General features: G+C 43.5%; 2 protein-coding genes across 7 annotated transcripts; both read left to right on the top strand.

The window, feature by feature from the left end:
* Positions 1 to 1,216: 1,216 nt before the first annotated feature.
* LOC308151678 (collectin-11-like) lies at positions 1,217 to 5,676 on the top strand. Of its 3 annotated transcripts, none has more exons than XM_080524588.1 (7): positions 1,217 to 1,348; positions 2,365 to 2,495; positions 3,101 to 3,172; positions 4,068 to 4,139; positions 4,223 to 4,276; positions 4,402 to 4,497; positions 4,838 to 5,676. In XM_080524588.1, exons 2-7 carry the CDS (start codon positions 2,366 to 2,368, stop codon positions 5,245 to 5,247), a joined length of 834 nt encoding a protein of 277 aa, XP_080380714.1. In that variant the 5' UTR covers positions 1,217 to 1,348; position 2,365; the 3' UTR covers positions 5,248 to 5,676. The 3 variants fall into 3 exon arrangements, with proteins under 3 accessions (XP_080380714.1, XP_080380715.1, XP_080380713.1); XM_080524589.1 differs by having other exon boundaries at positions 1,218 to 1,348; positions 2,341 to 2,495; positions 4,856 to 5,676; XM_080524587.1 differs by having other exon boundaries at positions 1,218 to 1,348; positions 2,341 to 2,495.
* A 10-nt stretch (positions 5,677 to 5,686) lies between these two features.
* On the top strand, positions 5,687 to 15,297 carry LOC308151676 (ribonuclease inhibitor-like). Of its 4 annotated transcripts, none has more exons than XR_013937304.1 (8): positions 5,687 to 6,685; positions 6,794 to 7,138; positions 7,285 to 7,458; positions 8,989 to 9,189; positions 9,350 to 9,529; positions 9,833 to 10,006; positions 13,590 to 13,763; positions 14,635 to 15,297. XR_013937304.1 is itself a non-coding variant. In XM_080524584.1 (6 exons), the coding sequence occupies exons 1-6, from the start codon at positions 6,660 to 6,662 to the stop codon at positions 9,933 to 9,935; spliced, it is 1,032 nt and encodes a 343-aa protein (XP_080380710.1). In that variant the 5' UTR covers positions 5,687 to 6,659; the 3' UTR covers positions 9,936 to 10,132. The 4 variants fall into 4 exon arrangements, 2 of the variants coding, with proteins under 2 accessions (XP_080380710.1, XP_080380711.1); XR_013937305.1 differs by having other exon boundaries at positions 8,986 to 9,189; XM_080524584.1 differs by lacking the exons at positions 13,590 to 13,763; positions 14,635 to 15,297 and having other exon boundaries at positions 8,986 to 9,189; positions 9,833 to 10,132.
* The last annotated feature ends 395 nt before the right edge of the window (positions 15,298 to 15,692 follow it).

Below are 15,692 nucleotides of genomic sequence, written 5' to 3'. Positions count from 1 at the left end.
CAACATTTTTGATTTGCCCCCTCCCTGCATTCCTCATATTTGTGTTCTCCTCCACATTTACTGCATCTTATCTTCCCTTTGCACACTGCCGCTATATGCCCGAATCTTTGACACTTGTAGCACCGTAACGGGGGAGGTATGTACACCTTCACTTCGTAGCTCATATAGCCAATGAACACTCTCTCTGGGAGGCGTTCTTCCTCAAAAGTAAGCAAAATTGATAGACTATCGCAAAGAATCCCATCTCTTTTAGTCTTCAATCTCCTCGCTTCGCTCACCTTTACATTTTTAATGTTAGCTTTCACCTCTTCTACTGAAACTTTAACAGGGATACCGGTTATAACTCCTCTGCTTCCTTTTCGAACTTTTACACTTCTTACTTTCTGACCGTTCAATACAGTTACCTTGACTGCTTTCTTTAGCTGTTCCTCATCCTTGCACTCCACCAACAATGAACCATTTCTTAACTTCCTAACACTCCTCACCTCCCCAATTTCCTTATACACAGTTTTAGTTATTTGCATAGGACTCCACCCATCAAATGTTGCTCCCTCTTTCTCCAGAGAAACAAACACCTTAAACTCTTCATCTTTTCTCATAGCCTTTGATCCAACCTGATCCTCTCTTTCCTGTTTTTTCCGCTTGTTGCGACCCATGTGCTCACCCCCCTCCTCCTCCGACTCCATCATACCCTTCCTACACCGTCACTTCCCTCTAGCAACTCCTGTCCAGTCACAGTCCAGCCGCAGAAACGTGTCAAACAATCCGACTCGTCACCTCCTGCTCGCCATCAAGAACAGTCAACTAAACTGAAGGCTAAAGAGCCTGGTGACCAATCAGCCTCAGGTCACGTGAGTCAGGTGTCTCATCAACGCATCATGTGCCAATCATACCACCCTCCGGTGACGCTATTATAAAATAATAATACAAAAATAAATAAAAAATTAAAATAACTTTTTATAGGCCTACATTTATATTAAAACATTTTTCAATAGGCTACAGGCCTGTACACATTTGAAGTGAAAATCAACAATTGACCTCAGTTCCTAATCCCCTTTGAAGTCGAGTCAGTGTGCTATCAGACATGTAGGCCTATGCTGTCAATGACCCCCCCATGCTTTCCCATGCAATTATCTGGAGGCCCCAGCTGGCTGGAGGCGTTATCTGTGTAACTGTTTATGGATGCCCTATCACACACATTCTACAGCCCTGAGGAGGAAAAATGGAATCCTTCAGAAGGACCACCAGTGTTCTAGCCCCTGTTGACTCATGAAGATCATTAGAGAGACCCCTCACACTGAGGATACTGTACTCGCTTGTTCTGGGGGTCTGGGAAACTGCACAAAGGGTAGGTTACATTTAGAAATGTCGTTAGAAATGTAAGTTGTCCTAATATGTGATGTCTACTGTATGTTTAGTGCTGTATCTGCTGTTGGACATGAATTTTCCCCTTCGGGGATTAATAAAGTGCTACTTTAAACTACTCTCTACTCATGGAGACCGTTTGTGAAACTCATATAATGGTGACTTGTGCAGATTTGCAGGCTGTACTATAGATGTCGTACAGCAACTTTAAGTTGTCTATGCAGAAGATTCATTGATGGATGCTATTTATCTGTGCAGACTTTCAGATGTAGGCTACTCAGTGTGTACTATAGTATGTTGTGTGTCCTAAGGCACTTAAACAGCAATTTCATAATAAAGTCACAAAAAGTTAGCTTAAAGTAAGTGATAAAGGGGGACCCATGTCTTCTAAAATGTGCTTGGTATGTATACGTTCACGTTTAGTTTTTGATATAATAGATTAGGCAAGAGGCTTGATTCCTAGTTTGATTCACGGATGTTTGATTGTATGCGATTCACATTTGAGTTGACGTGGGCTGCTGTACCAAAGCAGACTGCATGAGTTTCATGGAAGGAGAATCTTGCTCTTGTCTTCTATCATCGTAACAACAATGGAGGTCTCTACTCAATAATCTGTCAGCCAATCAATCTCATTGATACTGGGATTGTAAACCAATGACAGCATGTTTACATTGGCAGGTTGAAACCATCATGTATTGTTGTGCTGGATTAGGAACATTATCGAGTACACTGAGCCCAGCAGGGTTCCGATTTATCAGATTTCCATGTCCTACTGTATGCAACAAATTATGTTGGATAATAGGCTACAGAAGTACTTAAGTGTTTGCTAGAAGTAGTGGTTTTTTCTCCACTTAAAAAACAGCAATATCTTTAATTCTAATAGAAACTAAACAACATGTTTTGTAATCATGCTGCAGTGGTGTGTCTGTCTGTCTGTCTCTCAGGTGTTGTGAGATATCTTTGTGTGTCTTCCAGTCTACCACCTACTCCATGTTGCAGGATGGGAGGAGAGGAGCTGATGTCTTGCGTGCTTGTCTCTCTGCTGGGCCTGGCGCTGGTGCAGTCAGGCCACTGCCAACACATGTCAGACGAACCCTGCAACGTCCAGATCCTCGTCCCTGGACTCAAAGGCATACAACATATACTGTAGACATGTATACACACTCACACACACACATACACGGACGCACGGACACCCATGGACACACACACACACGTATGCATGCACACATGGACAAACACAAACACGCAGACAGACACACACACACACACGCACATATTGACACACACACACACACACACACACACAGACACAGACACGGACACACACACACACACACAGACACACAGGGACACACACACGCATGCATGCACACATGGACAAAAATAAACACACAGACAGACACACACGGACAGACGGACACACACAGACACACACACACACACGTACACACGTATTCATGCACACATGCGTGCGTGTGTGTGTCTGTCTGTGTGTTTGTGGACAAACACAAACACACAGACAGACACACACACGCACACACACGGACAGACGGACACACACACACAGGCACACACACACCACCTACTGTATACAAACAATGAAGTCTGAAAATATGCCCAAAAAACAAAGGGCTGTAGTGCACATCACAACGTTCATTAGCAGGTGTATGATTGATAATGTAGTACATTAAATGTACTGTATAGTTTGTTCAATGACTTCTCTGTCTGACAGGAGACCCGGGGGTCAAAGGTGAGAAAGGAGCACCTGGGAGACCAGGAAGAGTCGGCCCACCGGGGGCAGTAGGTACGTTGTAATTGTCTTTTTAAAACGGGATTAACGAACAATAAAGCCTCACCAAACGTCACAGGATTTGCTCTCTCCCGCTTTAATTTGTCAGTGCATTTGCATTTATATTTATAATTTGGGCATTTAGCAGACGCCTTTATCCAAAGCGACTTACAACTAATTTGTCTAAGTAAGTGAATCATCTATCCATCAGTCATCATAAGAAAAAGTAATCTCCTGAAAGCAGTGGGCAGCTTGTTCCACCAGGACACCAGGACAGTGAAAAGTATAGAATCTATACTATAGATGTTCAAGTAGGGAAAAGACCACCACACAGACTGACTGGGATCCGTCTTGCTAACAGCAGAAGGATGCTGCAGGCTGGTTACATCACAGCTAGGCTGTCCAGAGCAGCACATTGTTTACTAAAGGTCAAAGGTCGTGTGAGAAACGATACCCAGAATCCTGGACTGATGACAAGTGTTTACTGCAGTGGGTAATGAGGACTGGAGGCTCTCTGTCTCCGTATCTTAGATTACACACACAGACTGATGCTTTGCTGTTTAGGCTATTCTAACATTAGATTACAGGCTTGTTTTTAAGAATCTATACAGAATACAATACAACAATGAAAAAGAGTTCAGCCTGGTCTAACTGAATGAAGAAGACGGAATGTCATACATTTGGGCATTTAGCAGACGCCTTTATTCAAAGCAACTTACAACAAATACATTTGTCTAAGTAAATGAATCATATCAGTCATAGCAAGAAAAAGTAATCTGTGCTGGGGCCAGGGGGCCATTGGCAGTCACAATGCTAGAAGACGGAATACAGTAGAGTGTATTTTCTCTCAGCTAGTTGTACTGTTTTGACGATGACAATGAAGAATACAAATGTGTTTTCTGTTGTGTAGGACATCCTGGACCTAAAGGGCAGAAGGGCATTATGGGACATTATGGGAAAATGGGCCCCAATGGAGTCAAAGGTAAAGATTTCCTGCTGTGCTAGTGTTTTTTTCCCTTCTTTTTTTGGACTAATTTTTGCCTAAAACAATGTTTCCACTCTCAGGTGTAAAGGGAGATATGGGGGATCCTGGACCAAAAGGTCCCAATGGAGATCCAGGTAGAACACCAGCTCTTCTGGATGTTTCTAGATCAAATCTGCCCATCAAATAACAGTTATGGAAACAATGTTACATTGGAGATAACTGTGTAACTGTTTACCAAGTCATTGTTTTGTCTTCCCAGGTGTACCGTGTGAATGCACCCCTCTGAGGAAGATGATTGGTGAGATGGACAACCACGTGGCCCAGTTAACCAGCGAGCTGAAGTTCATTAAAAATGGTACGATTTTGAGACTCTTGATAGACATGCAGCATCGAAAATATGTTTTCCAATGTTTTCCCCACAAACAATAACTTTAACACTGAATTTAGCTAACAGTCTTAGATTAATATATGCCATTTAACTGACACTTTTATCCAAAGTGACTGACATTGCAGTGAATGCATAGATTTTTCAGTATATATGGTCCCAGCAGGACTGGAACCCACAATCTAAGCGTTGTTAGCTCCATGCTCTACCGAGCTTTGTTTGTTGTCATGGACAATGTGATGTGAAACGCTGGGGGTGTATGTACAGTTATGTCAGTGTGATTTTAGAAATACAAGTGCCCATTTTTCAGCACTGCCGTCCTCTGCAGCTGTCGCTGGCATCAAGGAGAGAGATGGTAAGGTGTACCTGCTGGTGAAGGAGGAGAAGCGTTACTCTGACGCTGAGGTCTACTGTCAGGGGCGGGGCGGACACCTCGCCATGCCCAAGGACGAGGGGGCGAACCGGGCCATCGCGGGGTACATCACGGAGGCGGGCCTGAACAGGGTGTACATCGGCATCAACGACATCGACCGCGAGGGACACTTCACCTACGTTGACCGCTCTCCCATGAGCACCTTCACCAAGTGGCGGGAAGGGGAGCCCAACAACGCCTACGAGGACGAGGACTGCGCTGAGATGGTGGCGGCCGGCGACTGGACTGACGTGGCCTGCAACCCCACCATGTACTTTGTGTGTGAGTTTGACAAGAGCAGCGTCTGAGGGTCCTGGTGGGTGATGGTCCTCAGTGTCAGGACCTTGGAGAGGCGTGATATACTGTGGAGGTAGAAGTCGGAAGACGGGCTCATTGGAATGATATACCATATACCATTTAGCTGATGCTTTTAAATGTCTTACAGTGCAGTGAGCGCATACGTTTGTCAGTATATATGGGCCCTGCAGGCATCGAACCCACAACCTAAGCGTTGTTAGCAGAATGCTTTACCAACTGAGCCACAGAGTGAGGCATGGTATCAATGTTACCTTTCCTGATTCCGTTCCATGCATTACAATGAGTCTGTCCCCCGACTTCTACCTCCACCAGCCTCCCCTGATACAGATATTCTGTAGGTAGGCTATCCACCAATGCTCTGGTATAAGAGGATATTGACATGCAACTACTGTTGTGATAAACTTTTTCACTTTCCCATTTACTGCCTTTTTTTTTTTTAAACATTTTCCCTGGAGTCTTATCCACTTCATTTCTACTCATAAAGTTGTATGTTGTCAATTATTTGTCTTTTACATTTGTTCGTTTTGTGAGTTTAAGTGAGGAAATATATATTTGACTAAAACTGTGCATCAGCTAACAATATTATTTTTATGTGCATTATAAATGATTATTTAAACATTATATTCTAGAGTAGAGAATATGTCATGTATTATCCCTAATCTCTGCATTTACTGAAATGTTTTGTGACTTGCAATATACAGTATGTATTTTTAAACTTGAATGTGTTTTAAAAATGTATGGTAAAACATGTAGCTTTTAGTTTTACTTTCAACGTTTTGATTCAGTGTGTATAATCCATGTCAAGATAATGCCTTGCTCATATTTTCATGTGTTTGTCTGTCAACATTTCATAACAGACATCTTTAGAATGCATAGTATTACTTACTGGACATTTCACCACTTTATAGAAACGACTTTATAAGAACCAGATAAGCTAGGTGTTTGTGTTTTGTAGCTTGATGAAGCTTCAGATGAACCTGAAAGTGCATGATGAAAGATGATAAGGGAGGTGTGAAACTAATGGTAGTCCAGAGGTCGGCACTGGTGGGTTTGTGCAATCCATGTTGTGATCGTAACTCATAGGGCAAAGGAGTGTCTTTACGTAGAACAGGAATGTGTTTGGTACTGTATGTTTAGCAGTGAATAAGACTGTAGGATGTGTTGCTTCTACATGTACTGAGTCTAATGTATCTCTATTCTGAATTGTGACCTGTTTGGCAACACTGCGTAATCAGAGATGCAGACAGTAACATGTGTTTTGGTGTTGCTTATTTGACTGTGTTGTTCCGCAAAGTGGTCAGCTGTGGCCTTTGAGTGGTTCTCTTTGAATGGGGGTCGAGAAGATGTGTTCGAGGTGGATCTGGAGTCCAGATCTGACGCGGGTCTCCTGAGGCTGCTGCCAATGGTCAAAGCCTCCAAAACAGCTTTGTAAGTAAGAAATAAATCACCTTTTTTTGAAGATGAATTTACATAACAGTATTACATTAATCGTGGTAGTGGTGTAGGTTAAGACTTTTTCATGTTCTTATCTCTTAGGTTGCATTTCAGCAACCTCACTGTTATAAGCTGCAGTCCGTTGGGCTTAATCCTCACATCAGAGACCTCCTATCTGAGAGATCTGGACCTGGGCTTCAATACCATCAAGGACGGGGGGGTGATGGAGCTCTCTTTAGGACTAGCGCACCAAGAGTGCAGACTGGAGAGACTGAACCTGACCGGTTGTGGAGTGACAAAGACAGGCTGTGAATATCTGGCTGCAGCTCTGAAGGAAAACCGCACTCTGAGAGAGCTGGATCTAAGCTCGAATGAACTAGGAGATTCTGGAGTGTCCATACTTGCTCATGGACTGGACAGACGCCTGGCCAGACTAAATACACTCAAGTAAGTTTTGAACCAGTCAACCTTTAATCGGAAAGTAATCACTTATGCTAACCACTGAGATGATGTAATGCTCCTTCCTCCCAAACCAGTATTGTATCAGTGATTCTGTGTTAAAAGAGTACACTTTCTTCTCCATCTTTTTGTAGGCTCTCGCAATGCAATGTTGGGGAGGAGTCCTGTTTCAAACTGGCTAGCTCTATGATAAAGCTCGTCAGTTGTGACCAGAACACCAAGCTGGATTTAAGCATTAATAACCTAGGAGACCAAGGAGTGATTCAACTTGTTCATACACTGATGCAACTTCACCAACCATATGATGTGTGAGTATTAAATTCACCCTGTAACTGTTAAAGCTTCAAGTAGGCCTATGTATATTTGAGCTCAATGGCCATGATATATCGGTAGCGATCAAGGAACGAGGTCACATGATAAAACACATTCAATGAAGAGCGCTATTTTGGTACAAACAAAGCACTTTATAAAATCTTGTGTGGAGGTTGAGTACTGGCATTTACGTACCTATTTTACATTTTGTTTGTTTACAAGTATATGCACATTATGCCACTATAAATATACATTTTCAAATCCTCAGTTTGACCTAAAAGAACACAGGGCTTAAAGTTCTCCGGCACGGTGCCGGATTTCCGGCGCGGGGGAATTTTGAGAGAGAAAAAAAGAAATCACATGCTATTTGTTTACATCGTAATTTAAAGAGTCATCTTCAGCAAAGAGACAGCTCCGCCTACCAATGGTATCACATTGCTCAAGCCAACCAACGACTTCTAGCCAATCGGAGGCAGAGTAGTGGGGCGGGCCTTAAGAAGTTTGAATGAGTGTAATTTTAGCTTGTAGAGACGTTCGCTTTTAGCAGCCCGCTATCTCGCTAACTTTAGTAAGAGTATTAAAATGGAAGTTTCTTAAACCTGGCGAAGACACAGCTATACTAGAACGGGGAGTAAGGAATAAATGGCGCTGGGCATGGATAGAGGAGAGTAGCAGGGTTTTTCCTGCATAGAGAACTATGAGGCGGCCGCCTCCGTCTCCAGCTCTCGACAAAACTCGTATTTTCTACAAGCGTTGCACTCGGTGGATTTATGTCATTTCTAACTGCAATTGCGGCACTGCGCCGATGTGGTGGCGGGGGCGCTGTTTCACAAATAAGTTAGCTTTCGTGTTTGCTAGCGAAACAGCTGATAGTATGTTGACTGCTCAAGGAGAATACATATTTGAAAGTACAGAATGCCTGAGAGCCTTATATTGCATTATATTACATTATATTTTGAATGGTCATCTGGTGCCTGAATATTGTTTTTTCCTTTACATGTATAATGACATTTCCACCATAAATTGATGGAGAAAGGGCACAAATTGGTGCATATCAATTCACCAGAATGCAAGAAATTAAGTGTTTGATGCTCGTTTAAGGACCTTATGGGACGTGGTGCCAAGATACAATACAAGACATGTATATATTTTATCCTGTATTGTTATAGTGATAGTGGCTTAATAAGTGATGCAATCAGTTTGGCCTTTTAAAGACATCTAAATATATTATTTTATAATATATAAAACAGTATTAATGCATTTTAACATTGAGACATATATTTTGTATTGAGTATAAAACAGTATTAATGCATTTTAACATTGAGACATGTATTTTGTATTGACTATAAAATAGTATTAATGCATTTAAACATTGAGACAAGAAGCTGTCTTCTGTACCCGCTCTCCCAATATCTCAAACTGTGACCCCCCCTCCCCAAGAAAAAGTTTCAGGCACAGGATTTTTTTCCCCACTTTAAGCCCTGAGAACAGCAAAGCACATAACTACATGCCATTATCTTCAGCAGGATGGAATTAACACCACAATGTAACCTGAGCTTGTACTGCTGTAACCTTACGGCGGGATGCTGCAGAGAGCTGGCTGAATATCTAGACGGTGAAACCTGCCCGACTCGGCTGAACTTGAGTAGCAACAAATTGCTGAATTCAGGCGTGATACTGCTCTGCAAAGGCCTGAGTTCAGAGTGGTGTTATCTGCGGGAACTGAAGTATGTCTACCTCAAGAGTTTAGCTTTTCTATCTCTTATTCCAGTAGTAAAATCATTCAAGTGTGCATTTATAATAAATTCATATTGCATGGAGTTGGTTTCTGCTCTGAAATGTGGAAACATAAGAGTATAACAAATAATGTCTCCCCTTTTATTCTAGTCTTGCAAACTGTGGGATCACTGAGGAAGGCTGTGAGGCTCTGGCTTTTGCACTGACTTTCCTCCCCATCTCAAAATGCCTAATTGAGCTAGATCTGAGCAGGAATCAACTAACAGACTCAGGAGTCAACCAGCTCGCTGCAGCACTGAAGAATCCATCCTGTCTAATAGATAGACTCAGGTGAAAGCTACAACCAGTACTCCCATATCAGAAACATGTGTACTGTGTAACTTTACATGGAACATTCCATTTACATGCTGTTAGCAGTTTGCCTAAAGTGAAATGGTCTTCATGGTCTTTATTCAACTTGAACATCCCATGACCTTGTGGATTTTTTAAGGATACTTTGTTTAATGGTAACTTTAAATATCCTACCCCACCTACATGAAGTTACTCCTATACCTGTGTAGAAATGTTGTAATAACTCCTAAGAACAAAATTGTATTAACATGTTATTATCCCTGTGCCGCCCTCACCTCCCAGGCTGAGTTATTGTGACCTGACTGAAAAGTGTTGCGCTGCACTCGCCTCAGCCCTCGGCACAGACCACTCACCTCTGACAGAGTTGGACCTCTGCGGAAATTAACTGCATGATCAGGGAGTTAAGATGCTCTGTGTTGCCCTGAGGTTACCACGCTGCAATCTGAAGACATTGTCGTAAGATCATTTATTTGATAGTTATGCAGTGTTTCCTCTATATGCATTTATTGGTGGCGGGCCGCCACGAATGAATTTCCTCCGCCACTAATTGATTCAGTCCACTAAAAAAGAAAAAAAGAAAAAAAAAGAAGAAATCCACCTCAACCATCCCTGCTCAGCAGTCTTACCTGCCGAAATGCTCGGGCGCCTGTGTTTTCTCCTCGCAAATAACGGGCTAAAAGTCACCGGTAGTACCATCTAAAAGATACAAAAAGCTGATCTAGCTAGCTAGGTGCGCAAATAAGATATCACGTTAAATAACTTCGAAAAATTAAACGAAAACAGCGACAGATGGATGGATTTTTCAAGAAAAAAGATGTCCCAGACACTTCAAACATTGCTGAAGCTAGCAGTGGCTATGAGCGATCCGAAACTGCATGAACGTTTATGGCGGGGTACCACCACCACCAGCTACAACTACAGCGGGAGAACAAGCAGCAGCTACTGTGCGCTGTGGTATGTACACCAACATATATTTAATATGTAATAGGGGGCGCACAGCTGTGGACAGGATGGTTGACTGCTGCACTGACTATTTGACATGGTGCAGGGACATGATTGTTCCGACGAGGACGGTGCGTTGCTTTCCAAACAATAAACCATGGATTACCTCTAACATCAAGCTACTACTGAATCAAAAAAAGGCTGCCTATAGAGAGGGGGACAGAGACAAGCGCAGGCTGATACAACAAGAGCTGAAGAGGAGTATGAAACAGGCCAAGGTGGACTATAAGAACAAGGTGGAGAGGAAGCTGCAACACAGCAACACCAGAGAGGTGTGGAAGGGGATGAAGACCATCACCGGCTACAAACGGAAGAACAGTCAGGCAGCGGTCCCAGACTTGGCTAAGGCCAATGAGCTCAACCACTTTTTTAACAGGTTTGACTCAGCGGCCGGTGCCTACTCTGTCCCTGCTGCCCCTCCCACTACCTCTCCCGCTTCACCAGCCTCCCCCACATCCCACAGCTACAGGCTCGGCAGCACGGCTGGGCCCCCTTCCCCTCCCCTCCCCCCTCCCTCCCCCCCCCCCCTCCCCTCCCCTCCCCTTCCCCTCCTCTCCCCCCCTCTCCCACCAAGCCCCCCCCCCTTGTCCCTCACAGTGGAGGAGGTAAGGGCGGAGCTGAAGAGGCTGCACCCTGGAAAGGCGGCGGGTCCTGATGGGGTGTGCTCGCGGCTGCTGAAGGTCTGTGCAGACCAACTGGCTGAGCCCCTCCAGAAGCTCTTCAACCTGAGTTTACAGTCAGGGACGGTGCCGGTTCTGTGGAAAACATCATGTCTCGTGCCAGTACCCAAAACTGGGCGCCCGGCCGAGCTCAACGACTACAGACCGGTTGCCCTCACTTCACATAGTATGAAGACACTGGAGCGGCTGTTTCTGAGACATCTGAGACCACAGACTGAACATGCACGTGATCCCCTGCAGTTCGGGTATCAGGAAAAAGTTGGTGTGGATGACGCTGTCCTCTACCTCCTCCATCGTGCTTACTCCTACCTGGATGAGCCGGGAAGTCAGGTGAGGATAATGTTCTTTGACTTTTCAAGTGCCTTTAACACCATCCAGCCTCTTCTACTCCGAGAGAAGCTCTCAGGTATGGGGGTTGATCCCTCCACTACATCCTGGATCATGGACTACCTCACTGGACGGCCACAGTCAGTCAGGCTGGGGAACTGTGTCTCGGACACAGTAGTGAGCAACACCGGGGCTCCGCAGGGAACTGTGCTGGCTCCCTTCCTGTTCACCCTGTACACATCAGACTTCAAACACAACTCTGAGTCCTGCCACGTACAGAAGTACTCTGACGATACAGCCATAGTGGCGTGCGTGAGGGATGGACGGGAGGGGGAGTACAGGGATCTGATAGGAGCCTTCAGCGTCTGGAGCGAGAGGAATGGTCTGCTCCTCAACCAAACTAAGACCAAGGAGCTAGTTATAGACTTCCGTAGGTCTAAGCCACCTCGGTTGCCCATTAACATCCGGGGCGAGGATATCGAGGTGGTGAAGACCTACAAGTACCTGGGGGTGCATCTGGACGACAAACTGGACTGGTCCACCAACACAGAGGCACTTTATAAGAAGGGCCAGAGCAGGCTGTACTTCTTAAGAAGACTTAGGTCTTTTGAAGTGTGTGGAGAGATGCTGGCCATGTTTTACCAGTCTGTCATGGCCAGCATTCTCTTCTACGCTGCAGTCTGCTGGGGGGGAAACATCACCAAGAGGGATACCGGACGGCTGGACAAGCTCGTAAAAAAGGCGGGTTCAGTGGTGGGAAGGAGCCTGGACTCTCTGGGGACGGTGGTGGAGAGAAGGACTAGGAGTAAGCTGCTGTCCATCAGGGACAACCCCAACCACCCCCTCCATCATGTCCTCGCTGGGCAAACCAGCAGCCGCCGCAGAGGGCGGTTCATTACGATCCGCTCCCGGACGGAGCGATATAAAAAATCATTTATCCCGGCTGCACTAAGACTGTTCAATGGAAACTAAAGTAGCAGTCGGGGTCAAGGCTCCTGAATCTGTATTTATTATTTATTTTAATCACCATCATCACTTTTTTAGTATTTTAATATAAATAACTATAGCCATCCTTTTAATCCACTTTTATATCAGATCTCACTGTTTTTTATATACTGTACATGGCTGGCCCAGTGTTGTTGTCTGTCCTTTATGTTGTGTTGTGTTGTTATGTGTGGTTTTTAGTGGAGTGGCGTGGCAAAATGAATTTCCCCACGGGGATAAATAAAGTATTTATCTATCTATCTATCTATCTATTACTTTCGTTTGTTACTTTTATTTGGACTTTGGATTTTAAGACCACTTTAATTCATGAAAAGGTCCAGAGTTTCTTGTTGCAAACGGAGGAAGGACAAACAACAGGTGCGTTGAAACCAACAGCCCAATCATGCCAGGACGATGGCTAATTTGATAATTTTGATAGACATGATAGCCATCACATCTAGTTGAAAAACTGTCGCAAGTTGAAGAACTCGCGCAAGTTGGAAATACTCTGAAACTTTCGCCAAGTTGGACATACTTTTCCTGTTGTGTTTGAGACGGAGCCGAGACTGCTCGTTTGGAAGGACATTGGATCCGTGAGTAACGTAAACCTTCAGAGCTGATGGATGGAAACCGGTATCACAAGTTTATATTCTGTATATTAAATTTTTTTTTTTGCCATCCTCCCTCTAGTTTTGGTTGAAATTAGGTCGTTGTTTTGAGCGCGCGTGCGCGTTTCATGCGCGTGCACGCGGGAAAAAATCGCGCGGACAGGGCTCTCCGCCACTAATGTAAAAATTCCTGGAGGAAACACTGGTTATGGTTTTGATACCGTAGCACTTAACTTGTATGGTGACAATGACACTTCCTAATGACAGAATATGATTGTCATACATTGTCTCAAATGGTATTCATAAAACATTTAGTAATGCTGAACGTGAATATTAAGTGTGTCAAGCCTTTACTACAACTGTAAGCTTTTAACAAGCTCAATGTAATTAATATGAGGAAAAATAATGTAAAGAGCTTCTACCTCCCTCCTTCTCCAGACTGAGATGCTGTGGAATCAAGGAGGACGGCTTTTCGACCTTGGCCTGGGCTCTGAGGACCAATCCGAAACACCTGACAGAGCTGAATATAATGGGGAACGACCCTGGAGAGTCAGGAGTGAGACTGCTTGTTGACGTCCTGGATGACCCATGCTCCAACCTAACGACATTAGAGTGAGTATTGGTGTCGAAACAAAGCCCTCAAAACCTTCCATCCCTATAGCCTTAATGAGGAACTCTATTTGAATTGTTTTCTGTCATTCCTGTTCTACATGCTTTTCTAGTGTATTTATATGTGATTCTATAATACACAGCTCCATGACCTCTCTTTCTCTCTTCTCATCACCCCTGCTGCCTGTTTATACTTAATAGCCTACACAGCAGGTATATGTTTATGTGTGCGTGTGTGTGTGTACCCTTTTGCTTGTACAGCACGGATGATGGCTTATACGCTGAAACGTTTGCTCTTTATTTTTTCACTTCATTGTTTTAGCACCTTGCACTTCCACTTTCGTGTCGTTTAATTTCAAGTGAATTCAAGTGATTAGGCTACTTTTTGCATCTCGGCTTCCTGCCTCTTCCATTTAAGATTTGATTGCGACCACCCTTTTGAAGTGAATGTTGCTATTTTTTCATTATGCACTAGCCACCTACACTTTTAACCAGCCTAGACACAGAGCAGGGGAGGCTGGTGGAGGCAGAAATCGGAGGAAAGGGTCATTGTAATGCATGGAATGGAATGAGGAATGGTATCAAACACATTTTGGATACCATTTCTCATTCCGTTCCATGCATTACAATGACCCTTTCCTCCGATTTCTACCTCCCCTGGCGCAGATCCTCATTTTGCTCTTCTAAAACAAAACGAACAGTAAGACATGAGGAGAGTGAATATTAGTGCCAAAGCAAACAGAAATTCAAAGTGGATAGAACTTGGCTGTTGGGTACATTGGCATAATTAGTATATGAGTGTAGGCCTGCAGTATATGTCCCATGGTCAGTCAAGTGGAATATTCTTTTGTAACATTATTCTTTTTCATTCCAGCATTGTGGTTGAGGCAGACCGTGACCAACAAACATCGCACCATCTCAGCAAATTGGCGTGGTGATCCCAGAAATCTTTGAGGAACCTGAACTTCACAAACCTGAACTTCCAGAGTGAAGATGCTGCTCAACTGGTTGGTTTGCCAGTCACTGAATGACATGAGTGAGCCAATGCTGCCCTCTACTGGACAGGATGGTTTTGACTACTGAGTTGATTGATACAAAGAATGTTAAATACAATCATTTTGCAATACTGACGTGCCTTGTCCAACGGGGTAAAATACAGGGCAAGTATCTTGAAAATTATTATATGTACATGTATGTATGAGGAGTTCTATACTGCCAACCCCTGATTTGAAGATCAGGGATAGATTCCATGGGGGAGAATGTGAAAGCTGCAATAATGTTTTTTTTTTTTTTTTTTTTTTACATGCTAGTTGGCACTTCCCTCTACTTCTGATTTCGGGTCTTTTTAGTGTTGTCACTGTAATTTAAAATGAATAAATATGTTCCAACATTTGTATTATGGTCAGTATGCTACTCTTTTCTAAATTCTGTAACATTTTTTATAAATTAATTTTCAATTGTTGGTCAACTGTAAAGATGTGAGGTTACAATAAAGAAATGTTTTATTTATGTGGAAAACTTGATAAACCAAATTCAATCTATTCTGTGCCTTCAGTCACTTTTAGATGTGCATGACAGTACCAACTGTTCTAGTATTGTAGATATATTTTTTAAATTATTATTACGGTTTATATCTGTGGTCAAGGAGTCACTGATTGACTGCTAATGAGTTATGTTTGTAATACTCACAGCTTAATTGACCCATCTGCAAATAAAGTTCCAAATGTGTATTTTTGAAATGTCTTTGCTGTGTGTTTTCTTCCTTGTTTGTTGAATGTGTGTGTAGATTGTCAGCTCCTGAGGCGAACCAGCGACCGTCCGATTGCTAGCCAGCCTCTCTAACCTTTATTCTACCGTCGCACAATCAGAGGTAGTGAGAGTCTGAGTCTCTCTCTCTCAATAGAATGCCATTATTATTTACTGAAAGTGGCG

The sequence above is a fragment of the Nansenia antarctica genome (assembly GCF_963989245.1).
Source record: "Nansenia antarctica genome assembly, chromosome: 2".
Lineage (NCBI taxonomy): Eukaryota > Metazoa > Chordata > Actinopteri > Argentiniformes > Microstomatidae > Nansenia > Nansenia antarctica.
Note: the sequence above shows the minus strand (reverse complement) of the source record. Positions and strands in the feature narration are given on the sequence as shown.

Coding starts and splice junctions, on each gene's coding strand:
- LOC308151678 (XM_080524588.1), top strand. CDS start 2,366: ATGGGAGGAGAGGAGCTGATGTCTTGCGTGCTTGTCTCTCTGCTGGGC. Junction 4,277..4,401: donor AGGTCCCAATGGAGATCCAG/GTAGAACACCAG, acceptor TTGTCTTCCCAG/GTGTACCGTGTGAATGCACC. Junction 4,498..4,837: donor GCTGAAGTTCATTAAAAATG/GTACGATTTTGA, acceptor CCCATTTTTCAG/CACTGCCGTCCTCTGCAGCT.
- LOC308151676 (XM_080524584.1), top strand. CDS start 6,660: ATGGTCAAAGCCTCCAAAACAGCTTT. Junction 7,139..7,284: donor GCCAGACTAAATACACTCAA/GTAAGTTTTGAA, acceptor ATCTTTTTGTAG/GCTCTCGCAATGCAATGTTG. Junction 7,459..8,985: donor CTTCACCAACCATATGATGT/GTGAGTATTAAA, acceptor CATTATCTTCAG/CAGGATGGAATTAACACCAC.